Source organism: Mercenaria mercenaria, chromosome 1 (genome assembly GCF_021730395.1).
Source record: "Mercenaria mercenaria strain notata chromosome 1, MADL_Memer_1, whole genome shotgun sequence".
NCBI lineage: Eukaryota > Metazoa > Mollusca > Bivalvia > Venerida > Veneridae > Mercenaria > Mercenaria mercenaria.
Window position 1 is genome coordinate 88315939 of NC_069361.1, and position 27945 is coordinate 88343883.

The 27945-nt window shown below is 34.5% G+C and overlaps 1 protein-coding gene and 1 long non-coding RNA gene across 9 annotated transcripts in view; one reads left to right on the plus strand and one right to left on the minus strand.

The window, feature by feature from the left end:
• Positions 1–25870, plus strand: part of LOC123531333 (patatin-like phospholipase domain-containing protein 7) — a 66670-nt gene extending 40800 nt beyond the window's left edge. For 2 of the 5 annotated variants that reach the window (XM_045312195.2, XM_045312187.2), the window contains exons 26-35: positions 39–102; positions 300–422; positions 668–784; positions 1954–2102; positions 2354–2506; positions 3096–3227; positions 3648–3759; positions 4173–4417; positions 6163–6177; positions 19436–25870. In XM_045312195.2, coding sequence (XP_045168130.2) covers positions 39–102; positions 300–422; positions 668–784; positions 1954–2102; positions 2354–2506; positions 3096–3227; positions 3648–3759; positions 4173–4417; positions 6163–6177; positions 19436–19477 — 1152 coding nt within the window. In that variant the 3' untranslated portion in view covers positions 19478–25870. Of the gene's footprint in view, positions 1–38; positions 103–299; positions 423–667; positions 785–1953; positions 2103–2353; positions 2507–3095; positions 3228–3647; positions 3760–4172; positions 4418–6162; positions 6178–8286; positions 8301–19435 lie in introns of all 5 variants that reach the window. The other 3 variants (XM_045312212.2, XM_045312218.2, XM_045312205.2) reach the window with 3 other exon arrangements.
• Positions 14129–17562, minus strand: LOC123531363 (uncharacterized). 4 transcript variants are annotated; one of them, XR_008365931.1, is made up of 4 exons: positions 17474–17562; positions 16311–17012; positions 15819–15903; positions 14129–15209 (listed from the first exon to the last, which is right to left on the minus strand). It is a non-coding gene; the product is annotated as an uncharacterized LOC123531363 (long non-coding RNA). The 4 variants fall into 4 exon arrangements; XR_008365935.1 differs by having other exon boundaries at positions 16311–16409; positions 16913–17524; XR_006682410.2 differs by having other exon boundaries at positions 16311–16409; positions 16874–17524.
• Positions 25871–27945: the final 2075 nt, after the last annotated feature.

The following is a 27945-nucleotide window of genomic DNA, read 5'->3' on the forward strand; positions in this document are numbered from 1 at the left end:
GTTTTAATGTAAATATGACATGTATTCTTTTATTATAGAAAATGACATCAATAGCCAACAAGATACTAGATCTGACATATCCTGTTGCTTCAATGTTTACAGGTAAAATACATTCATTTTATCCAGTCATAGCTACTTCACAAGACACAAATTTCTAAAAAAATACTAATTTAAATTTGCAAAATATGGCAAATAAATACCAAAGCAAAATTCATCATGCTTCAAAGAAATGTAATAACATATCTTGTAACCTATTTTACTTGCTTTTTTCACTAACTGTTTTATTACTTGTATTACAGGAAGTGCTTTTAATGAAAGTATAGAGAGTACATTCAAAGATCGACAGATTGAAGATCTCTGGATTCCTTTCTTCTGTATAAGTACTGACCTAAATATGTCACAGATGAGAGTACATACGCATGGTATGTATCATTTGTGTAGGTAAATTTTAAGGTAAAGGTTTTATGGACACATTGTGTCTCCATTTCGAGCAAAATGTTTGATAGGGTCTGGTCTTTGTGACCTTGATATCTTTGGTCTGTGGAACAATAAATATAACTTAATTGTTATAGTAACATTTCACTAATATTTCAGCACACATGTAACAAGATCACTCAAAATTAAATGAATGTTACAAGATGTATGCTATTTTAATGATGAATTTCAGGAAATTTATGGCGTTATGTACGAGCCAGTATGACTCTAGCTGGGTATCTTCCACCCCTGTGTGATCCTATAGATGGACATCTACTGCTTGATGGAGGATATGTCAACAATCTACCAGGTACTTACTGTAATGATAGACCTTGATGTAACTGATGATGTTTAGCCTGTGCTACTTGATACTGGGCTTTAATCTGTGTTTAGCTAATGTTCTTGTGGTTATGTACCCCTTGATTTTGAGTACTTAGTAACTCCAGTCTTCCAACTAATGGTTAAATGGAAGTTCACAGCTCCTTCCACGCAGCTCATTGAATAACTTTGGTTAAATTACTGTATGGAGCTTGTGTATAGCTGAAATACTAGTAAAATTAGAATTGTAAAACTAACAGAGCTTACTGCTTTAATTTTTAGCTCGACTATTCATAGAATAGTGAGCTATTGCACTCGCCCATGCGTCGGCGTCCGCGTCCGCATCGGCGTCCGCGTCCGCGTCCCGATTTTGGTTAATGTTTTGTATGTAAGCTGGTATCTCAGTAACCACTTGTGGGAATGGATTGAAACTTCACACACTTATTCACTGTGACAAACTGACTTACATTGCACAGGTTCCATAACTCTATTTTGCTTTTTTACAAAATTATGCCCCTTTTTCGACTTAGAAATCTTTGGTTAAGGTTTTGTATGTAAGCTGGTATCTCAGTACTTACTAATGGGAATGGATTGAAACTTCACATACTTGTTCACTATCATGATCTGACATGCACTAAGCAAGTCCCATAACTCTGCTCTCTTTTTTTTCAAAATTATGCCCCTTTTTTGACTTAGCAGTTTTTGGTTAAATTTTTGTATGTAATCTGATATCTCAGTATCCACTAATTGGAATGGATTGAAACTTCACACACTTGTTCACTGTCATGATCTAACATGCACTGTGAAGGTCCCATAACTCTACTTGGCATTTTTACAAAATTATGCCCCTTTGACTTAGCAGTTTTTTGTTAAGTTTTTGTATGTAAGCTGGTATCTCAGTATCTACAAATCGGAAAGGATTGAAACTTCACACACTTGTTCACTGTCATGATATGACATGCAGTACAGAGGTTCAATACCTCTACTTTGCATTTTACAAAATTATGCCCCTTTTTCAACATTTGTATTCATTCAATTGACAAGGCTGTTGAATAGTCGAGCGTTGCTGTCCTCCGACAGCTCTTGTTAGTTTTGTAAGATATAAGAAACATGCCAAGTTTATTTGACTTTAATCTGTATAAAATCTGTCTACAATTGCAGCTGATGTAATGAGAACTTTTGGTGCCCAGTCTATATTTGCTGTAGATGTTGGTAGTATAGACAGTACAGAGCTTACAAACTATGGTGACAAACTGTCAGGCTGGTGGTTACTATGGAAACGATGGAATCCATGGGCTGAACCTGTCAGGGTAACTTCTTAGTCATGTGACATACGAGACTGGTTGAGTAAAAGAAAGTTTGACATAGATGTTTTGAGTGCTTTGTGATCTTTCTGGTATTGTTGACTGTAAGGTCAGGTTACATTTCGACTTGTTGGCATATGTTCATAGAAAAATTAGAGACAAATATATATCAAACACTGATCTAAGGGTTGTTTACTAACCTCTTGGTACTTTACTTGCCAGCAGTAATTTACCTGTAATACCTCTATCTTTTCTAGGTTCCGGACATGCAAGAAATCCAGTCAAGACTGGCCTATGTTAGTTGCATAAGACAACTAGAACTGGTGAAAAACAGTGACTATTGTGAATATATCCGACCACCTATAGATAAATATGGTACACTCCAGTTTGGAAGTTTTGATGAAGTTATGGTATGTTCTTATCCCCGTAACTCCCAGTCTTGGATAAATATATGATGTATACAGTAGGATTCAAATATCAGTTTGTAGAAAGATAACATGCATAGTCACAGAAGTCCAGTAAATCTGAAAATGGAAGGAACAGGCAGTATCAGCCAGTATGTTGTAAAGATAATGATTTATGTGGAAAATAATAATACAAATTGTTTTGTAATGCATGGAATGATGATAAGATAAACTGAGAATGTAATGTTAATCAAGATATGAGCCGTGCCATGAGAAAACCAATATAGTGGGTGTGCGACCAGCATGGATCCAGACCAGCCTGCGCATCCGTGCAGTCTGGTCAGGCTCCATGCTGTTCGCTTTTAAAGCCTACTGCAATTAGAGAAACCATTAGCGAACAGCATGGATCCTGACCAGACTGTGCGGATGCGCAGGCTGGTCTGGATCCATGCTGGTCGCAAACCCACTATGTTGATTTTCTCATGGCACGGCTCATATAAGATTGATTTTGCTGCATGAATGGGATCTTTTCTGTTGTTATGAGCAGTAATGTACATTGTTATCAGTGACTGTAAATTAGTATGCTCTGTTTTAGGAGGTCGGATACAATCATGGGAAGACAATGCTGTCAGGCTGGGAGAAAGGCGGGCTTATCAGCAAGTTGTTCCAGGACAAGAAGCGTCTGGGAAGAAAACCTGTAACATCTAGATCATCTGAACCTGATGTGGTAAGTATGATATATCTCCCATTTTGACAGACTCAGTCTCATTTATAAGACAGCTGCCATGTTAGCTGTATAGGGAAGGCACAAGACAACCAATCAAATGTCAAGGTCTTCAGTCATCTAGAGGGGTAAATTTTCCCTTTGTCGGACAAATTATTTTTCCCCACTGCTGTGGGGCAGTTGTCAGTTACTTGTAAAGAAAAGACTTACACCAATAATAATTCAGATATGATTTGTAAGACATACTCTTTAAGAAATTGACACTAAAACAACAGTAAAAATACTCTTAAAAAAAAGAGAAAAATTCACAAAACTCGAAAAGGAAAATTCTTTTTATCAGGACATTTTAGTACCATTAATTTGCTAGGACAAACTGTTCCTGTTCGATAGAATTTTAAATGGAGTTTTGTATATGTTTTGCAGGCCCATACACCAAGACTGGCCTACTTTACTGACCTAGCAGAGCTTGTTTCAAAGATAGATGAACCCACAAGCTCTGTGTCATTGTATGATGATGAGGATGATGAAATCTCAGGTAAAATCTCAGAATAATGAAGTAAAAACAAGGAAAAAACAATTCTGTTTATACATGGCTCATCAAATTGAAATAGCAATATAGATTAGAATCTGTCATGTGTATGTTTGTGTAATCAGTTTCTTGTATTTACCTTGTTTCATGTGATTAAAGTAAAAGAAGTGACATTGTTATTTAAAAAAAAAAAGACAAAAAAAAACAACGTTTTTTTTATGTTCAGCAAAGATGTTAAAGGGAAAGAGAATTTGTGTCTGTCCATTCAGGATGCTGTAATTATAACTCAACAATAATAATATAGAAGGTAGATTTACAAGAGAATGGTTAGACATTATTATTTCTGAAACAAGAAAGTAGGGTTACATCAGTGTAATGTCAGATATACCAGTTCACTATTATGTCTGATGTTCTGGCAGATTCCTATGATGATGAAGAGGTGATTGTGTCGGACACTAACCAGCATGCATCTGTACCTGATGAACATACCAGTCTGCGAAATGTTCAGTTTCACATACCTTCTGATGAAGCTGATGGTCTTAGTGATGAAGGTGATGATGAGGATGATGATGATGATGATCAGTATATCACTGACAGTGAGACTGAGGGAGATGATGACCTTAGCTCACTTTCCACAAAGTTCAAGATGTCACCGTCTACAGAGGTATGTAATTATTGTTTACACTCTATAAATATCTGTGTTCCTGGTAATATGAAAGAAATTTCAATCTTGAAATATTTTAGTTTATCTCTTTGCCCTAAAGATGGTCTTCACATGTGTTATTTGAGTGCTTTTCCTGAATTTAAATTTAAGTCAGAACCTCGATTTAAATTCCTGTGAGTTATGTTAGCTAGGTAGGTAAAGCACAGACTATCAGTAGACAGGTGGCAAGTTTGACACCATGGGGAAAGAAAAATGTTCTTGATGATTATTTGACTGTTAACCCTTACCCTGCTAAATTTCTATAAAGAACTTGTCCATTTTTCAATTTGAACAGTACCATTAACTGTTAATAGGGTTGATGGCCAAAAATATTCTGACTGAATGGCGAACAGTGCAGATCATGATCAGACTGCACGGATGTGCAGGCTGATCTTGGTATGCACTGGTCGCAAAGGCAGAATCAATCGCCGCCAGCAGGGTAATGGTTAAGGTAGTTATGTGTGTCTTGGGCAAGTAAGTCCTGGTGTGGAATCCAGGACCACTGGCCAGGTAAAGTGACATTGAAATGAAGCAAGGTAACTGCTCACCTGTTTGCTGACAGTTTTATGCTGGAACAGCTATGTGAAAATTGTAGAAAACAATTCTATTTCTCTTTTGCTTTATTGTTAAATGGTGTTAAAAGTCAATCCCGTACATAGTGACCTGACTTAGAATTGGGAACACAGACATTTATATCGGATTTTTTACCTGCATTTATTTTATAATAAGTATGCTTTAATCTTTAATTGTTGTTTAGTTTTTATAATATTTTTGTTTACAGCTTATGCTTCAGTTTAAGTTTCTGCAGCAATTCTCCGCATTTTTATATTGATAAATTAAATCTAACTAGGTTGTAAGTTGCTTACAGAAACAATGTTGGGAAATAATATTTTTGTTGTTGCTACCTGCATGCTTGTCTATCAAAACCTTTTAGCACAACTCCATTTCAGTTTCTCAAATTTCTCTTTGAAATTGTTGAAAGCTTCTGCATTTTATCATCCTGGGAACATAGGACTCTAGATATTAGAGTACGCACAGTAGTACAGTTGTAACACTCTGTTAAACTATGGACTGTAAATTCCATTCCCTACCCCTACAGATAAAAGATTACTAAGAATTCCATATATGGGCGCTTTACACCTGGAACCAGAGAAGCTTCTGGAATGGGAGCATTTTCTCTATCTTGCACTATTCTTCTGCTATAATTACTAACAACAGTCTGCATGTGTCGCCCATATGGGTTACTATAAATAAGCCAAAATACAAACAAGCTCTAAATAGAGTTATGGTCATTAAGAATTACCGATCACTTATTACAGAAAGATGATAACTATTCCAACACAATTGCTACATTAATCAAGATTGCAGATATGAAATTGTTTCCATTGTGATTCTTTTCAGGAAACAATTTCCTTCATTTTTTTCCCCCATTACACTGCCAGCATTGAAATGATCAAGCATGCTGTTTCCATTGACAGCTGTTGATAACTAGAAACTTTATAAGAAGCTTTGTTATGAACTTATTGGAGAAATACATTTTGAAAACTACAGTGATATTCTCTTGTATACAAAAAGGAAAGTTTTGTTTTCAAAAACCATAAATGAAAAATTTGATTTTATAAACATTATGTATTTATTAAGAATGTACATTTCATGCATGCTGTATGATTTCTTTAAATGTTTTTTTGTTTGTTTTGTTTACTAAGAAAAGAGCTAGACAGGTATAGTTTTGCTTTTCTGTTTTTGTCTATCCTACCTTCCCTTCTGCAGCTTTTTATTTGTGTTTTTTTTTCATTACAAATAATAAATGTATACATTATTTATATTAGGCATGGAGTTTTATATTTTCTGGCATATTTATATATTGATATAAATTTTGAGCATACATATATGTGTGTGTGTGTGTTTAGTGCTGAATTTTTCTATCAGTGGGTGAAGGAAAACATAATTTAGCAAATGCTTATAAATATGATAACGAATTGATCTAGAAAAATGGAAAACTTTATTATACTCCCACAAAATGAAGTTTGGGGGGGGGGGGGGGGGCTATATAGGAGTGAGCTTGTCAGTCTGTTGGTTTTCATGGTTTCAGGATGATAACTCATGAAAGGCTTGACCGATTTAAATAATTTTTGGTACACGGGTGTAACATCAGAAAATACAGGTCAAGTTCGACTTTGGGGTCAGTTGGTCAAAGGTCATGGTCACAGTGACTCAGAACAGTTAAACAGTTTCCGGATGGTAACTTGAGAACGCTGTGGTCTTGGATCATAATTTTTTGTATACAGGTGTAACATGATAAAATACAGGTCAAGGTTGACTTTGGGGTCACTATGTCAAAGGTCAAGGTCACAGTGACCCTGAACAGTAAAACAGTTTCCGGATAATAACTTGAGAACGTATGGGATTAGGATCATAAATATTGGTACACAGATGTAACATCTTGAAATACAGGTCGAATTCGACTTTGAGGTCAGTAGGTCAAAGGTCAAGGTCACAGTGACTCAGAACAGTAAGACGGTTTCCGGATGGTAACTTGAGAATGCTTTGGTCTTGGATCTTATTTTTTTGTACACAGGTGTAACATGATGAAATACAGGTCAGGTTCAACTTTGAAGTTAGTAGGTTAAAGGTCAAGGTCACAGTGACACAAAACAGTTGAGTGGTTTCCGAATGATAACTTGAAAATGCTTGGGCCTAGGATCATGAAAATTGATAGGGAGGTTGGTTATGACCAGCAGATGACCCCTTATGATTTTGAGGTCATTAGGTCACAGGTCAAGGTCACAGTGACCTGGAACATTTAAAAAGGTTTTCAGAGAATAACTTCAGAACACTTTTGACTAGGATCACGAAACTTAATAGGGAGGTTGATCATGACCAGCAGATGACCCCTATTGATTTTTAGTTCCAAAGGTCAAAAGTCAGATTGACCAGGAACATTTAAACCTTTTCCGGACAATAACTTGAGAACGCTTGGGCCGAGGATCATGAAACTTCATAGGGAAGTTGATCATGACCAGCAGATGACCTGTATTGATTTTGAGGTCAGTAGGTCAAAGGTCAAGCAAATTCAGCTTTGACATTGGCTTAGTTCTGTGACAAGGCCATATTGTGGGGGTATAATTCGTCACTCCTGTGACAACTCTAGTTGTGCTAGATTTCAACAGACGTTATGATGGTTGAGATGTATGAAAGACTGTTTTTGTTTTCACTATCATTTGTGACTGGAACATGGGTTCATTGTGACCACTTATACAGAATAGTCACTTGAAAATAGACATTAACTTAACATTTAATTTCATACATGCAGTTTAGATATAATGGACAAATATCATTTCAATATCAGACTCAGCTAAGGCAGAAAATATTTCTTGAACATGAGGCCAGAGTTTGGAGACCAGTATCAGATTGCAACATTTCTGTTGGTCAATTCAAAGATTATTTTAGATGTTGCTCAGAATCAGCCATTTGGATGCAGGAGTATTGCTCTCCAAACTCTGTGGTTATAATCTCCAGTCCCAGTCAGTAAATCAACACGTAATTTTTTTTCTCCAAGTTGAAAAAAAAACAGCAACACTGAGTTAACTGTGTATTAGTTTAGAATTATATTTAGGTCCTTGGAAAGGCAAACGGTTAAGACAATGGCATTTTTCAGGGAATTGGGAATACTTTCAACATTGCTATATAATTGCTTAAAATTATAATCAGATTTCATAATTTGTCATTTTTTTTCATGATATTGTGTCTTGTGAAGTGTGTTTACCTCTTACTCTAGATTAATTGCTTTGCATAACACTTATTAGAATTTGCTTTTGCTTCTTGTATAGCTCCACAAGTAGCAGTGAGTACAGAATTTGAGTATAGTTTGCATGAGTTGTCTCCCTTCCCATATATAATAGTGTTAGATGTAAAAATCACCTTGCAGTGGAATGTTGCCTGCAATACCATGTAAAAGCATGGATTGAGTAAAGCATGACTTCTTTCTATGAGTAATAGGAGTACAGTGGTGCTTGTAGATGCACTGAAACCATAACACCAGGAAACCACTCCAAAACTATAACCCCTGAAAACTGGAAACCTCTCCAAACCATAACCCCTGAAAACTGGAAACCTTTCCTAACTATAACTCCTGGAAACCTCTCCAAACCATAACCCCTGAAAACTGGAAACCTTTCCTAACTAAACCCCTGAAAACTAGAAACCTCTCCAAACCATAACCCCTGAAAACTGGAAACCTCTCCAAACCATAACCCCTGAAAACTGGAAATCTTTCCTAACTATAACCCCTAAAAATTGGAAACCTTTCCTAACTATAACCCCTGGAAACCTCTCCAAACTATACCCCCTGAAAACTGGAAACCTTTTCTAACTAAACCCCTGAAAACTGGAAGCCTCTCCAAACTATAACCCCTGAAAACTGGAAGCTTCTCCAAACCATAACCTCTGAAAACTGGAAACCTGTCCAAACCATAACCCCTGAAAACTGGAAACCTTTTCAAACTGGAAACCCTGAAAACTGGAAAGCTCACCAAACCATAACCCCAGAAAACTGGAAACCTTTCCTAACTATAACCCCTAAAACAGGAAATTTTGGCTAACTGTAACCCCTGAAAACTGGAAACTTTTCCAAACTGTAACCCTGAAAACAGGAAACCTCTTCAAACTGTAACCCCTGGAACAGAAAAAACCTCTAAACCATAACCCCTCAGAACAGGAAACCCCTCCTAGCTGTAAACCATGAAAACAGGAAAGTCCTCAAAACCATAACCCCTGAAAACTGGAAAGCTCACCAAACCATAACCCCAGAAAACTGGAAACTTTTCCTGAGTATAACCCCTAAAACAGGAAATCTTGGCTAACTGTAACGCCTGAAAACTGGAAACTTTTCCAAACTGTAACCCCTGAAAACAGGAAACCCCTTCAAACTGTACCCCATGAAAACAAAAAACCTCCAAACCATAACCCCTCAAAATAGGAAACCCCTCCTAACTGTAAACCTTGAAAACAGGAAACCCCTCAAACCATAACCCCTGCAAAACAGGAAACTCCTCCAAACCATAACCCCTGAAAACAGGAAACCTGTCCAAGCAATAACCCCTGAAAATTTGAAACCTCTCCAAACTAGAACACCAGAAAACAGGAAACCTCTTTAAACTGAAAGTCCTGAAACTTCTCCTAACTGTAATTCATGAAAACAGGAAACTCTCCAAACCATAACCCCTGAAAATAGGAAACCCTTCCAAACTGTAACCCCTGAAAACTGGATATCTCTCCAAACTGTAAGCCCTGAAAACAGGAAACCTCTCCCAGCCGTAACCCCTGAAATCAGGAAAACCTTCCTGACTGAAGTCCCTGAAAACTTGAAACCTCTCCAAACAATAACTTGCTGAAAACAAAAAACGAAACCTCTCCAAACTGAAATTCCTGAAAACTTGAAACCTCACCAAACTATAACCCACTGAAAACAGGAAACCCCTCCAAACTGTAACCCCTGAAAACTGGAAATTTCTCTAAACTATAAGCCCTGAAAATCAGAAACCCCTCCAAACCATAACCTCTGAAAACTAGAAACCCTTCCAAACTGTAACCCCTTTAAACTAGAAACCTCTGCAAACATGAAAATATAAAACAACACCTAGGAATGTGATCTTTGGGAGACCCTCTACCAAGATTGTTCAAATTGTTATGATGTATCAAAATAATGGCCACCATAGGTCGTAGTCATCTTCCCTTATTTGTATACAGTGGAAACTTCAAAAATCTTCTTGTTAGAAACTGCCTCCACGATTTTGAAAATTTTCACACACACAAATGATCCATAGTTGGCTCTCTACCAGTATTGTTCAAATAAAAATATGGCTGCCAGAGGGCATGTACACTTTTTCCCTATTTATATATTATTAAGTGGAAAATTTCAAAATCTTGAGTCAGAAACTGCTCGATTGATTTCAAAATAATCTGAACATCTTTGGGTGACGCTTTAACAAGATTTTTTTTTTTTCAGATATATTACTCCATCTTCTAGTTTAGTAAAATTTTGTCCCAAGCAGTTAGTTGATTTAAAAAGTAATTCTCTGAAATATTCTTTGGTTGACTCTCCCAAAGATTGTTCAAAGTATTCTGATTAATCAAAAGACATGAGCACCAAGCTTGGCAGATTTTAAGTAACTTCACATAGAATTTCCTTGGATAACTTTCCACCAAGATGTTCAAATTAATTGTATTTGTAAAAAAAACAACATGGTTTTAAAACCACTTTTCATTCCTGTAAATTTAGTTGTTATTTTACAGATCACTGGGCCAATATTCTTCAGCGTTTTAAGTCTGGAATTATTAGACTTCAACTTTATATTGCTATTTTTTCTTTTTACTCTTTCATTTATAAATTAGTACAGATTATAATTAAACTTTGCAAGAATGTGTATTTTGTAGCCAAAGACAGATCAGCATAATTGCATAAGCATGAAGTTGCTATAAACAAAGTTCTGGGGAAATCAGTATTGTCTGTTCTTAAGTCGGACCCAGTTTCAGACTTTAAACATTGATGGATATGGTGCCCAGATGTATAAAATACACACACATGTTAGAAGTAATACAGTTCTAGTGCTTTAAAAGCTTTATGCTTAATCTTTACACTTACTAATCCAGAAACTTATTCAGCAATGTTATAGTTGTAGGCATTGTACCTAATTTAAAGAATATTTAAAAAATGAAATAAAAAAGTAAATATTGTCATATATGATGCCATTGCATGATACAACAACTTTTATTTTCAATGTTCTGTCATCAGTAATGGAATAATGTTCAAAAGATGATCAACAACAAATAGTCCTACCTGTGTAAAGGGAAGGTAACTGTGTAACTAAATATTGGTTACTTAAGACAGTACTAGTTATCTCCCTTATCAATTTGCATATAAAGTGTCAGAACTGACCCTAAATTGACCTATGGTCTGTTTCATGTAGCAATCAAAGAAAACACTGATGTTCTTAAATATTTATTTAATTCTGTTTATATGAAATATAATGATTTATATAATGTTTTATGAAAATAGTACAAGTATGTTAATAAAGTGATAAGTATGTGGTATTGCACTTTGTTGACAGTAAAAAATATGAATTATATAAAAATGGACATTTTCATGAGAAAAAGAACATATAGCTACAATTCATTAAAAACATAAGATCATAAAAAATAAGCCAACCAATTTCTAGGAAAAGGCAACTTCATAGTAACAGAGAAAATCAAAAAGCACTGGAAAAGAGGTCAAATGTTGCCTTGTAGTACTACTTCTTAATGTTTGAATAATGCCAGTTCAAATCAAAATACAACATTATTGGAAACTTTTATGAGTTTTTGATAAGTTTTATGAAGGCTGCTAAAGACCAGTAGCCTGTAATGTGATATAAAATCTGAAATACAAAACGTTTGACTAGTACAGTGGTGACATCACTTTTAAAGTAACCATGCCACTATCAGAGTTGACAGGGAACTTAAGGAAATTAACCTGCAAAGTTTCGTGAAGACTAATTAATAATATATTGTCCAGACAAACAAATCAGGACAGGCACAGGCACACCATTTGGACAACTAAGTCTTCATTTCCGTAAACTCACGCAACAAAAAGTAATGACAATATAAAATATTGAAAACATACTCATGACAAATACAAAAGGGCCAACATTTCTGAGTCATAGAACTTTATGATCTTATGATGCTTAATGAGGTAACATGTTACACAAAATATTGCTGTGGTAAGAAAAGGGCAATAATTATGAAAAAAGCCAAATGTAGTTATGTAACTAGTGCATTTAATGTCAGATTATTACAGTTTGCAATTGTAAGAAGTTTAATACATTTTTAGCTCACCTGTCACAAAGTGACAAGGTGAGCTTTTGTGATCACGCGGTGTCCGTCGTCCGTAGTCCGTCCGTGCGTCCGTGCGTCCGTAAACTTTTGCTTGTGACCACTCTAGAGGTCACATTTTTCATGGGATCTTTATGAAAGTTGGTCAGAATATTCATCTTGATGATATCTAGGTCAAGTTTGAAACTGGGTCACGTGCCATCAAAAACTAGGTCAGTAGGTCTAAAAATAGAAAAACCTTGTGACCTCTCTAGAGGCCATATATTTCACAAGATCTTCATGAAAATTGGTCAGAATGTTCACCTTCATGATATCTAGGTCAAGTTCGAAACTGGGTCACGTGGGGTCAAAAACTAGGTCAGTAGGTCTAAAAATAGAAAAACCTTGTGACCTCTCTAGAGGCCATATTTTTCATGAGATCTTCATGAATATTAGTCAGAATGTTTATCTTGATGATATCTAGGTCAAGCTCGAAACTGGGTCACGTAGGATCAAAAACTAGGTCATTAGGTCTAAAAATAGAAAAACCTTGTGACCTCTCTAGAGGCCATATTTCTCAATGCATCTTCATGAAAATTGGTCAGAATGTTCATCTTGATGATATCTAGGTCAAGTTCTAAACTGGGTCACGTGGGATTAAAAACTAGGTCACTAGATCTAAAAATAGAAAAACCTTGTGACCTCTCTAGAGGCCATATTTTTCATGAGATCTTCGTGAATATTGGTCAGAATGTTCACCTTGATGATATCTAGATCAAGTTCGAAACTGGGTCATGTGGGGTCAAAAACTAGGTCAGTAGATCTAAAAATAGAAAAACCTTGTGACCTCTCTAGTGGCCATATTTCTCAATGGATCTTCATGAAAATTGGTCAGAATGTTCACCTTGATGATATCTAGGTCGAGTTCGAAACTGGGTCATGTGCGGTCAAAAACTAGGTCAGTAGGTCTAAAAATAGGAAAACCTTGTGACCTCTCTAGAGGCGATATTTTTCAATGGATCTTCATGAAAATTGGTCAGAATGTTTACCTTGAAGATATCTAGGTCAAGTTCGAAACTGGGTCACGTGGGGTTAAAAACTAGGTCAGTAGATCTAAAAATAGAAAAACCTTGTGACCTCTCTAGAGGCCATATTTTTCATGAGATCTTCATGAATATTGGTCAGAATGTTCATCTTGATGATATCTAAGTCAGATTCAAAACTGGGTCACGTGGGGTCAAAAACTAGGTCAGTAGGTCTAAAAATAGAAAAAACCTTGTGACCTCTCTAGAGGCCATATTTCTCAATGGATCTTCATGAAAATTGGTGAGAATGTTCAGCTTGATGATATCTAGGTCAGGTTCGTAACTGGGTCATGTGCGGTCAAAAACTAGGTCAGTAGGTCGAAAAATAGAAAAACCTTGTGACCTCTCTAGAGGCCATATTTTTCACGAGATCTTCATGAAAATTGGTGAGAATGTTCACCTTGATGATATCTAGGTCAAATTTAAAAGTGGGTCACCTGCCTTCAAAAACTAGGTCATTAGGTCAAATAATAGAAAAACCTTGTGACCTCTCTAGAGGCCATGTTTTTCAATGGATCTTCATGAAAATTGGTCAGAATTTTTTATCTTGATGATATCTAGGTAACATGTGCTCAAAAACTAGGTCACTATGTCATATAATAGAAATAACGATGTCATACTCAGTTGAACACTGGGTCATGTGGAGATAGGTGAGCGATTCAGGACCATCATGGTCCTCTTGTTCATTAACAAAGTGGAAGGTGTTTTAGGTATTTTTATGACAAAAACATGTCTCCCACCTATGTATACCTTTATGCTATGGCGGCTATTTTGTGCAGCAAAATGGAAAGTGTCGCTGATATGCAAAAATATATTTGATACTGATCACTCCTGTGAAGTTTCATCAAAATCTGTTAAGTAGTTTTGACCTGTGAAAGCCGACAAGATTTTTCTACTTTTAGCTCTGGCTGCAATTTAGTGCATCGAAACGAAACGTGCAATCGATATGCACAACACTATGCTTGGTACTGTTCAGTCCTGTGAAGTTTTATCAAAATCTGGCCAGCAACTTGTCCTCTTAAAGCCAGACAGGCTTAATGCGGATAGACGAGAAGGCATAAACAATACCTCTCCCCACCTTTAGATGAGACATAATTCCGAGATAAAACCTTACATACAACACTTTACAAAATCAGGATGCTAAAAATGGATGTGCAATACTTCTACATATCCTTCAGTGAAACGAAAAAGGACAAAACACAAGTAATATGGAGGAGTTATGGGCCATGACATGTACGATAAACATATGTTTTAAGACTGAAGAAAATGCATTGAATAGTTCAAAAATTTACATTAGCGTTTCAGTTCAATATAAACTTTGTCACACTAAAATGATATTGCAATTATAATGACCAATCACTTTTTAGATTAATGAAGGAGAAAAACAGTTTATGCCAACTTTAAACTTACAACTTTAAAAACGAAAATTATCGAACGTTTTACTGTGGTATTGCATGAAATTAAATTTTGTCACCATACAAATAATTAATGATTTTAATAATACTGATAACTATGGTCTTAAGTTTGATTTGTGAACATACTGTGCTATAAACTGAGACAAAACAGTACTGATACACTACAAGACACAGTATTTTGTAAATTATAACAGTGTAATGTTTACATATTCTCAAAGTTCCTGAATCACATTTACATGCACAGTTGGACAGGACTTGTTGCTCTCTACATATGCGTCCTACAATAACAGCAAATATGTAACAAAATTGATTCAGAAGGCTCTTCTATACTAAACTGTGCAAGCTGCAGACACTGATCTTGAACAATAGCTGAACGGTGACACTGAAGATTTCACAGGTATATATCTGAAGAAAGAAATGCATAATGTAGTAACTCTGTATTCGAGGTGTCTGCAGCTCTTCAATATTCAAAATATGTATATTTCTGAATAACAGGTAGAATAAAAGTGTTACTGGATTAATAAACCTTCAACATATCTTATGCATAAGACCCATTTTAGTAGAATATATCAAGAGGCCAATAGTGACCCTAAGTCATTCACTTGACCTTACTATTTGACCTAAAATATATGTATGACACACTATGTATTTTAGAATATTATGATGGCAGGCTATATTTTATTCTAAATCTTAAATACTTTGAAAATAACACACCTTATACTTGACATTTCATAAGTTATATCTTACATTCACCTTTTTAAGCTTATAACAATAGAATTGTGTTTACCTTTTTAATTAATTTGAGGAGGAAAATGTAAGATATTTGGAAAGTTACATTCATAAGTCTGAAATTATTTGGTACTGTATAATTTCTTTTTGTAAGTATAAAGTTTATATATCATACTTGACCCTTGGTCTCATGTGAAACAAACTTTACACAAGCCTCTTGAAGTGATATATGCCAAATCAATAACTGAATTACATTGTAACTCTTTGAATATTGTAAACAATTACCTGAAGGTATAAATATCTGTGTTTAATTAAGTCATACAGATCAACATTGGCATTCTCATCATATGAATCCACAGAACATTTTACACTGAAATAAAGAAACAACTTTCTACAAATTTTGTACTTCCATTACTGAAATTTACAGACTTTACATTAAATTAGGACTCTTATCCATTGAAAACATGAAGTGACAGATATCAAGAAAACATTGCATTAAAGATATTTAAACAAAATGGTTATTGCTATACTGTGTTTAAAAGCTTTGAAACATGGTTAGTGGCCGACAATAGTAGTTCTTTTATCTCTGTATCTTATGAAAGGCTAAGAGTTAAGGAGTCTGAATAGATATCTTTACCTAAGTCAAAATTTCTTGATTCAAAATGGTTGGCTGTACCATCCTTCATGAAACTTCATAAAATCTTTTTAATTACATTTTCAATGTGTATCTGTTAAATGTTTATGGGAATGCAATTTTAATAACTGGCATTATATTACCTTTGACATGTTAAAGTTGTTAAAGAGTATCATTTGTACATCATTGTACCATCAGACCATCTTTCACTTCTGTCAACCTGACTAGACATGCTGGACACCCTGAAATATATAAATGATAAAATCTGTGAAAAGACTCATCATGCAAAAACCATAACACCATCTTTATAAAATCACCTTAACCTAAAAAAATATCATTATTTCAAATTATTATTGTCCATAAAAGTATAATGTATCCCATCCATAATCATTACATGACTCCTTATGTAATTTACCAGTTCATAGTTTGGAATGGCTTCCAGTCTAAATCCAGAAGTTGGAAGAAAAACAAATTATGAAAGTTTATTTATGGTGTCATTTAAAAGAATGACCTGCCTGTTAATTGTCAACTGTTTGCTCTTTTTAATATTGATAGGCAATTGCATTTTATCAAATGCTGTCTTATATATATATCAACTGTCAATAGTTTACAAGTGTTAATTAGATGTCACTGAATTGTTTACTTGTTTCAACATCATAAAGAGAGATAAAACTACATGTAAATTGTAAAACATTGTATGAGATACCCTTCCATCCTGTATAAGTTGCCTTTAAAAAGAAAATACATAGACGTATTATCCCACAGTTTTGACTGTCCCTGCTCTATCTAACTTTTCAAGCTTCTGCAGCCACTTTAATGTGTCATCTGTTCGCTTGTACTTCTGTCTGAAATGAGGTAATTATAATATTTCAATAACTTATAATTATAAATATATTATGTTATTCTTTTCCTACAATTTGCAACAGTTTATTTTGAAAATTCATTTTATCTCAATTACATTCTGTTCTGACTACAGCTAAAATACATAGAACAGACTATAAGCTATTATAAGGTCAAAGGTCACCCTAAAAGGAAAAATCGGTAAACTTAGGCCCAGTTAATCACAGATGCTTTAAATAAGCTGTCATTTCACACAATAATTTGCTATAGGGTTATGTATCTACAAACAAAAAACAAGAAAAAACAAATTAATAGAAAGAACATTTTTGGGCAATTTAAAAAGCGACAATGAAAGTGAAAGTAGAAATTTAATATTTTCTTATCGACTTTTCTTTCATAATTTCCATTTAAAGCGGAACAGTTTACTTTCATACTGTATTGAATAATCCATAAACATTATACTTACCGTTTAAATGCATGAAAAATCCTCATGGTACCCGTAAACGTATAATTTGTTGATAACCTCTCAGTTTTCGGCCGATTTCACGTGAAAATACGAAACCGGTGTTGACATAAATGTTCTACTTCCGGTGGTATTCGATTGGGTAAATCGGCTCTAGTACTATGTCTAATAGTTGTTGTGCTAGTCTTATTAATCAAATGATTATCTAACTAGAATATTAATATATACATGTAAGACATAGTGCTTTATAAGCAGGTTACTGTTGCTTTGTGTATGCATGATTTTACCCTGCTAAATTTCTATAATGAACTTGTCCATCTTTCAATTTGGACAGTACCATTAACTGTTTAAAGGGGTGCTTACCAAAAAGATACTGACTGAATGTCAAACAGTGCAGATCTTGATCAGACTGCACAAATGTGCAGGCTTATCATAATCTACACTGGTCGCAAAGGCAGAATCAGTCATGTCCAGCATGATAAGGGCTAAACATTTTGTTTGTTTGTAGGTAATCTGAATGTTAATATCTGACTTGCATGATCAAATATGGTACTTGCATATTATTATGGAAATTCTCATATAAGTTTGCACTGTATTACTGGTCTGTATTTAGCATGGGTTTAATGGACCAATGAGTCAAAATGTTAAAAATAAAGCAGTAGAAATCAATTTCTGATGTCAGGTTGTAAAGCACTTATTGAATGGCTTGCTAGTCAATAGTCAAAAATATTGCCCCAGGGTTCAAAGGATCGAGGTCAGTAGTTTTGGATGGATCACATGTATGTCTGTCATATTTTTGTCTGGAACATAAATCATAACCATTCAAGGTTTTGACCTTAAACTTGGTATATAGGTAGATGGTGATGATATTTGCAGAGCACATGAATCAGGTTGGTAGGTCAAAGGTCAAGGTCAAAAATGGAGCTCAAAGGTCAGATTTGTTCCTCGTATTTCATGTCTGAAGCATAACTTAATAACTATTCAAAGTATTGACTTAAACTTGACATATAGGCAGGTTGCAATGAGGCAGTGTACAAAGTGCTTGAATCAGGCTGGTAAGTCAAAGATCAAGGTCACAGATGGAGCTCAAAGGTCAAATTAATCCTGCATATTTTGTGTCTTGAGCATAACTTAATCACCATTTAAAGTTTGGACTGCAGAATAGGCATATAGGTAGGTCGCAATGAGACGATGTGCAGAGCACATGAACTTAGTCAATAGTTCAAAGGTTAAGGTCACACATTAAGTTCAAATGTCAGTACAGTTCTCTGTATTTTGTGTCCGGAGCACTGGGTTGTGATGAGAAGATTTGAGGAGTGCAGCAATCCAGTAGAAACAATTATTATATTGAGATTATCAATGAAACACAATAATTTGATTTTATTCAGTTATATAGTATTTCAATAAAACCATGGTTCACGTTTAAGATAAAATCACCTTACCATTTCTTGTCAATATTGTATACAAATATAGTGGTAAGATCACTTTCACTCATTATTATGATTTCAGTGGCAGTTGTTTGTCAGCAAAAGCAAATGATTTATTTTTCACTGTATGTTGCAGGCTTTCGATATATAACCATATTATGCTTCTTTCTAGAAAATGCGGGTCTTGTTATTGTATAATTATATATAGAATATTATATATTCACTATGTAAAGAAGAATCAACAATAATTATTGATACTATATTTATTATGTTCAAATAAGTTCAACTGACATAAACTTACTAGTATGTAAAAATTGAGATTTCAGGCGACTTTGCCAAAATCAAATAACTTAAGTTTTGCACTATTGAAATAGAAGGGCTTTGTATTTAAAGTAGAAAATGGTGCTTATATATAAATAACAAGCAAGTGTGATGTGTAACTCGGTGCATAGTGATTACTAACAGCTGTTTAGCTAAAATTATACATTTTTTTTTATCCTGATTAGACTTAATTTTAACTTTCTTATTTTCTTTTCAGAAATGTGGAATGCCGAGAAGATTGTCAGGTTATTTGAAGTAACAAAATACAACAGCTTGACATAGTGTAGCATAAAGCATTGAACACTGTGATGTTTTACAGTATTAGAGTATTAAATCTGTGCATACTTACAGTGATGGAACATTTCTGATACTAGACAACTTCTTTATGATTCTTTTGCTCTTTTGTTTGATTTTTTCTGCACCTTTAGATTGATATAAGCAGGGATTGCCGTATTAATGCTATTTATGTATGTATATTGTTGCTTAATACAGTTGAGTTTTGACATCTCGAACTCGTTTATGTCAAAATCTGGAAGACATTCTCAAGTCCCAAGAACTGTACAAATCTGATAGGAAGACATAAGACCAATAGTCAGATCTGCCTTTACCACCATATTTACAGAGGTACCACCTGTTTTACTGGACTTATTGTCTACTATATTTGTAAAGATTTATTCATGGTCTCCATTTCAAATGATGAACCAACAAATACCTAACTTTTCAGAAGGAGCAAAATTTTTTTTTTTTAGAATGATGAAAAAAAAAAAGCTGCAGAATTTTATAGAAATTGTCTTCGAAGTTACTTCTATTCTTCCAATTGGTATGAAAAATGCCAATGTTTGAAGATAGGATTTGCTTTTTTACATGTTTTGTTGTTGTTTTTTTTTCAACCAATCGTGCTTTGACATGAAATGAAATTATCTTATCAGGCTTTGCTGATCGGTTGAGAGATTTGTAGCTTTTTTCAAAAAAATTCTCATTGAATTCCAATGTACATTGATTAGAAAATCACAGAGGCCAAAAGGATAGGTTCTGTATCATAAATGGACACCATCATTTTACTGTAATTGGTCTTAATACATAAACTACCTGTGCAGAATTTGAGTGACCTCATCACTTTTTTATTTTTGCTTATATTTGTATGTGTGAAAATGCCAATTTGTAACTTATCAAAAGTGAATGTTCAAAATTTCACTGTATCACTGTTAAGATGTGTATATATACTGTATGTTAAGTTTATTAATGTCAGTTGTATTGTGTTGAATTTGATGTTTTTAGAAAGCTGAAGAGAAAAATGGAGATTTTTTTTTTCTGATGTTGATCTTTTTGTTGTATAATTTTGTTGTCGTAGAAATGTATAGACATTATTCAACAGTGCCTAACAAGTTTAAGTTACAGATCTTAACAAGAGTATGTTGTTTTCTTTCTGTTAAATATCTTTGCTATTTGAACAAAATAAATTATGCCAGACTAAAACAAATAGTAATAACTAACTATCACAAGTCTATTTTATATATGTTATATTGTAATACTTATACAGAACAGCAGAAATGAAAGGGGCATTAAAGACATGTTTTTTCTTAAAGACGTACCTGTGCTGATCACTTGTTTTTTTTCCAGGTATGATTTACTTTTCCTCTAACACTTGTAAAATGTTTCTGACTGACATCTATTGATTGTATTTTCAGGTTTTAAGTTTACTCAGGCCAGAAGATTAGTCAGTTTTATTGCATTTCCAAGTTTTTGTTATTCATTGTGGTAGTACTTTATTGTTTTTTTAAAGACATAAATTGCTCTACCATTAAATTAATGAATATTTAAAAATAGATATAAATCTTATTGGATTGTTGAAACTAAGGATCTGCTAGATAGCTCCACTGTCAGTGTTATTGTTCCTTCTTATTCAGACAATATTTATTTATAGGATTTGTTTTATTTCTTTGAAGAGACTAGTTGTAAGCTTGTCCTAGATATCTCTTTGACTGGATCAAGAACAATTATTGCTTCATGTTCAGTGCCGTGACGTATTATGATCTGCTGAGAGAGTTTTTAGCTCACCTGAGCAGGAAGTGCTCAAGTTGAGCTATTGTGACCGGTCATTGTCAGGCGTGCATCGTCCGTCAACATTTGCCTTGTGTACACTCTAGAGGCCACAGTTGTGACCCAATCTTTATGAAACTTTGTCAGAATGTTTGTCTTGATGATCTCTAGGTCAAGTTCGAAACTTGGTCATGTGAGTCAAAAACTAGGTCACTACCGCGTAGGCCAGATCAAAGGAAAAGCTTGTGAACATTCTAGAGGCCACAGTTGTGACTCAATCTTTATGAAACTTAGTCAGAATGTTTGTCTTGATGATATCTAGGTCAAATTCAAAACTAGGTCATTTGGGGTCAAAAACTAGGTCACTAGGCCAGATCAAAGGAAAATCTTGTTAACACTCTAGAGACCACAATTTAAGTTTGAAACTCATGAGAATTGGTCAGAATGTTTGTCTTGATGACCTCTAGGTCAAATTCAAATTTGGGTCATGTAGGGTCAAAAACTAGGTCAACCGTACAAATCAAAGGAAAAGCTTGTGAACACACTAGAGGCCACAGTTGTGACTCAATCTTTATGAAACTAAGTCAGAATGTTTGTCTTGATGATTTCTAGGTCAGTTTCGAAACTGGGTCATGTGGGTTTAAAAACTAAGTCACTAGGCCAGATCAAAGAAAAATCTTGTTAACACTCTAGAGTCCACAGTTTAAGTTTGAAACTCGTGAGAATTGGTCAGAATGTTTGTCTTGATGACCTCTAGGTTACTCAGGTGAGCCCCTGATTGGGTTAAAATTATTTTTACTGATATATTTGTTGTGCTGATATATGAACTTTTGATAGTGGATATTATTTGTTAATGTTTGTATTAAGAGGAGATTGCCTTTCTGCAAATGAAATTTAACGTTCCATTGACTCCAGGGTTATTTCACTTTAATTAATTAGTAACTGCATTTTCTGTACATCCGATGCCAAATCTTGTTGAGTTATGCGAATGGTTTCATATACAAGCTGATATATCACAGTTATAGCCCCTGAAATGTTTTTTTTTTACAACTCGGAATATGTTTAATATTCTTATTTAATATTCTTATTTCTGTGACCAGATAAGCTGTGACATTAGTTTTTTTAGTGATTTGGGTAGTACTTGCACTTTAGCGGACTTTCTAATGATAAAAATAATTTTAAAATGTATTAAAAGATTTAAAGTTGTGAGGGGTAACTTTATTTGCAGAAGCTACTTTTAGGAGCTACTGCCCCAGCACCACAACTTTCATGTGCATATTTTAAACTTCCAGGGTTCCATACCTCTTGTTTTTATTTCGATGTAAGTGAGATGTGGAACCAAAATTTGTAGTCCTGTTTGGCGCCATATAACCTATACTGTGTTGGTGCGCCGTAAAACCCAAATAAATAAATAAATAAACTTCCAGGGACTTCTAAAGTGCATCCTACCTCTGATTTGGACAGACATACATTTGGTGGGGGAAAATAATTAATTGATTGTTGTCTTGTTTTTCTCTTCAATTCTGTAAGCAGACTGATCTGATGGAAATCTTCTAATTTAAAAAAAGTTGTGATATATACAGAAAACATTTCTTCATCTGTTTTATGTGCTTCAATGAGTCTTTGAAGTGACTGATTTTTGTGTGTGAGGTGGTGGTGAGGGGGAACTGTTGACTTAATTTTAATATCCTGCCTCTCACTGTTGTGGGTTTACAACCAGATTGGGATGAAGATTTCTTCCATGCAGTGTTCTCCATGTACATGGCTTGTGGAAGGCCTGTGGTTCTATGCCTTAAATACTGTCAGGAGGGGTAGAACAAACTGATTTTCAGCCTTTAAAACTTTGTAAGTAAAAAAAAATTCTAATGAAAATTGTATTACTGGTAGTAATTATGTTGTTAGATATTACACATATTAGACATATAGTGAAACAGCTCAACTGTAGCTGTAATATATGTGATAAAACTGTCTCAATTGTGATATTATTTGATAAGGAAATGAAGTAGCAAGTCTGTAATAACCATTCTAGCTGTGATCACATCCTTAAAGTTGAACAGATTTTCATTAGAATGAATGCCTGTAGGCCTCAACACTCAATTATTGTACCAGAGATAACATAAATTTGTTTCATTTATTCTTTGATGAATCAGGAATTTCTTCAGGTTTATTCATAGAATTAATGAAAATACTTGAAATTGTGTGTATTAATTTATATAATAAATCGTTATATGAGTTTGGGTTCTTTGTATACAAGTTATGTAACAAAATAGTTGTAAAGTGTATGGCCTGCAGTCTTGATTTCATAGATATGAGAACTTGAAGTGGTAGTTTAGTGCATTGAATTATTGTGTAAAAAGTGTTTGTGGAAATTATTTGGTGCCATACTGAAAACATTGAAAGTTACAAACAGGTATATATAAGCTGATTTAAATTTGAAAAGTTTGTTTCTTGTTATCCATTTGATGTACATTTGTATACCCTCAAATTTTTTTCTGAGCTGATTGTAATTGATTATACTAGTATATAGAGTAGTTTAGTTTGTTCTAGGCAGGCAATTTGTTTTCTACTTACTTTAACCTTTACCCTGCTATATTTCAAAGATGGGTAGGTCCATCATTCAATTTGGGCAGTACCACTTATTATACAAACTAGGACTGTTCATTAAATATTTACAGACTGAATAGCAAATCAGGCTGATCTTGGTCTGCGCTGGTCGCAAAGGCAAAATCACTTGCCGCCAGCAGGCTAAAGGTTATATATGAGCAATCTACTTGTTCAAATTTACAGGGTATAAACCTATAATCATATTTTAACCTAGTTAAACAAACTGTGGTAATGTATTTTGTTATGTCATAAGAAGTTTTAAGATACACACTGTCCAAAATTATATTTTAGCTGGTCTGAGCACATGTGCTAAAGGTGAACTATTGTGATCACCCTATGTCAGTTGTCCATCATTGTATATTGTCAAGAATTCTACTATAAACACTACAGAGGTCACAGTGTGGGTCCAGTCGTAAGGAAACTGGGTCAAAAAGTTTCCAGTAATAAAACCTCGAAGGCAATTGAAACTGGGTTATAAAATGTCAAAAACTACATCACTATGTCAAATGTTTAAAAAAAACTTGGTAAACACCTCAGAGGCTACTTTTTAATGGGATCTTTATAATATTTTGTCAGAATTTTTGTCACTGAAATCTAGTACAAGACTGAAATTGGGTTGTCAAAAGTTAAAACTAGGCCACTAGGCCAAATCATAGAAAAGCCTTGTTAACACTTTACGTCACAGTTTCTGCTTGATCTTCATAAAATGATGTCAGATTGTTTGCCTTCATTAAATCTAGGTCAAGTTCAAAAAATGATTACCCGACCTCAAAACTAAGGAACGAAGTCAGATCGTGGAAATATCTTTTTTGCAAAACTGGGAACAGAGGTAAAACAACTAGGTCACAATGCCAGTTTATTAAAATTTCTTGTTTACATACTAAGGGCCACATTTTATATCTGATCTGGGCAAATTTTGTCAGAATATTTGTCATAATAAAATTTAGATGAAGTTTGAAACTGCTAACCAGAGTCAAAAACTAGGTCAAATTGTTGAAAAAACTTGGTTAGTATACTAGTACTGTGTGATTGTCAATTTATTATCAGAGTTTTGTAATGAAATCTGGGCCAGACAGGATACTAGGTTACCTAGGGTAAAAATTAGGTCAGATGAGCGATAGAGGCAAGTCCTTCTTGACCATCTTATTGTAGCTAAGCCTGGACAAGATATTGTAGGGTGAATTTTGTTCCATAGCAATGTAAACCTTGATGTATGTTTGAAGTATCTTTAAGTTTGTTTCTTCATAGTGATATTTTGTGTTTTGTAAATGATGTTTTCTTAAAGAGTGTGTTACTGTTTTCTTAGTAGAAACTCAGCACCATGGTGAATGATACTACTGTTACCTTCTTCTGCGAAGGTTTTTGTATACAGTAAAGTGGAGGGATGTGCTTATATTTAAGAAATAATTTATAGCAAAAGAGTGCTTTAACACTATTTATGCAAGATGGGTGGTTATACGTCGGGCGTAATAAGTCCACGAGGGTGCAGCCCGAGTGAAATTATTTGTACGACGTATGACTGCCCGATTGTATAAATAGTGTTAAAACACGGTTTTGCTATAAATTATTTCGATTCTAATATGCCCTTTATCTAAAACAATAGATAAAATATAGTAGCGCTCTTTCTTGGTCGCATCAAAACCTTTGACGTTAACATGACGTCATTCTACCATAAGCGTGTTTTAACAGAGACAAACATATTAGAATTGTAATTACAGATTAAGTTAACACAAAGTTCTTGATTGAAAAAGAGAAAAGAGTCATGATACTTGTAACGTTTTACATTAAAAAAAAATTCCAGAAAGTTTATCTTAAAAAAATAATTTCATTGTAACTACTCGTATGGGTAATGTGTCAGTAGGGCTTTCATTGTCCAAGTTTTGTTTATATAATGTTACTAAATGTGATTGAAGTCTGCTTCATTTATTTTTGTTGATATTGCATTATTTATATTGATATTATCATTTTGTAAAATATGATTTGAGAAAAATAAATCATTGAAGCAACAGTTGTTCTGCCCCTCACTGTAACTTGTTGCAATGAAACTTACATTGAGCAAGGTGTGTTCTGTTACCTAAGTATTGTGGAATCATGAATATTTGTGTGGGGCTAATTTTCATGGATTTTGTGGTTGTGATAATCCATAAAATCAAATCCCAAGAAACAAAAAGGATTCTCATTCATTTTACCACTAAAGGCTGAAAGCCATAAATTTATTTTCCTCAATATAGCCATTTCAATGAAATTTCATGACCACATATATAAATGATTTCACGGTAGAGCACAAGGTTACCACAGGCTGAAAAGCTTGATCCACTAATATCTGATGTCATGTTGGGGAAATTTTTGGTTACTTGCATTAACGTAATAGTGCTGAATTTAGTAATGCTGACTCTTAATCTTAATAATGTTAAAAAGGGCATTTTACCAGTCAAAATTGAGGTCAAACATTGGTTCAATGTCATTTTTAGGTCAACTTCACCACATCTGCAGTTTTGGTGTTCTTTTTAGCTCACCTGTCACATAGTGACAAGGTGAGCTTTTGTGATCACCTTTCGTCCGTCGTCAGTCCGTGCGTCAACAATTTCTTGTCTGCACGATAGTGGTTTCATTTATGACTTTATTTTAACCAAACTTGCACACAACTTGTATCACCATAAGATCACGGTTCCTTTCTTGAACTGGCCAGATCCCATTATGGGTTCCAGAGTTATGGCCCCTGAAAGGGCCAAAATTAGCTATTTTGACATTGTCTGCACAATAGCAGCTTCATTTATGATTTTATTTTAACCAAACTTGCACACAACTTGTATCACCATAAGATCTTGGTTTCTTTCTTGAACTGGCGAGATTCCATTATGGGTTCCAGAGTGATGGCCCCTGAAAGGGCCGGAATTAGCTATTTTGACCTTGTCCGCACAATAGCAGCTTCATTTATGATTTGAATTTAATCAAACTTGCACAAAACTTGTGTCACCATAAGATCTTGGTTCCTTTCTTGAAACGGCCAGATCCCATGATTGGTTCCAGAGTTATGGCCCCTGAAAGGGCCAAAATTAGCTATTTTGACCTTGTCTGCATAATAACAGCTTCATTTATGATTCGATTTTAACCAAACTTGCATACAACTTGTATCACCACAAGATCTTGGTTCTTTTCTTGAACTGGCCAGATTCAATCATGGGTTCCAGAGTTATGGCCCCTTAAAGGTCCAAAATTGGCTATTTTGGCTTTTGCAGCCATATAGGGACTTCATTTATGGTTTTATTTGATACAAACTTCCAAAATATCTTACAACAATAAATCTTGGATTCAAAGACAATTCAGATCCAATCATAGGTTCCAGAGTTATTTTATATCTGATTACCTCCCCTGATTGTAATCAAAATGGATTTATATCAGTAAGTACTTATAGGACTTATTTGAAATTTCATTATTGTTATTAGTTGGACAGAGACAATCAGGGTAGATAACTATGGACTGATTTTATGTCAAATTACCTCCCTATATTTCAAATTAAAATGGGTATATCTCCGTAACTAATAAGGATACTGACCTGAAATTTCATTTATGTCAACAGATTTATTTGGCAGATCCTTCTTTTGTTCACTTACAATATTTTTTAGCTCACCTGTCACAAAGTGACAAGGTGAGCTTTTGTGATCGCGCAGCGTCCGTCGTCCGTCGTCCGTGCGTGCGTGCGTCAGTCCGTAAACTTTTGCTTGTGACCACTCTAGAGGTCACATTTTTCATGGGATCTTTATGAAAGTTAGTCAGAATGTTCATCTTGATGATATCTAGGTCAAGTTCGAAATTGGGTCACGTACCGTCAAAAACTAGGTCAGTAGGTCTAAATATAGAAAAACCTTGTGACCTCTCTAGAGGCCATATATTTCACAAGATCTTCATGAAAATTGGTCAGAATGTTCACCTTGATGATATCTAGGTCAAGTTCGAAACTGGGTCACGTGCCATCAAAAACTAGGTCAGTAGGTCTAAAAATAGAAAAACCTTGTGACCTCTCTAGAGGCCATATATTTCAAAAGATCTTCATGAAAGTTGGTTAGAACGTTCACCTTGATG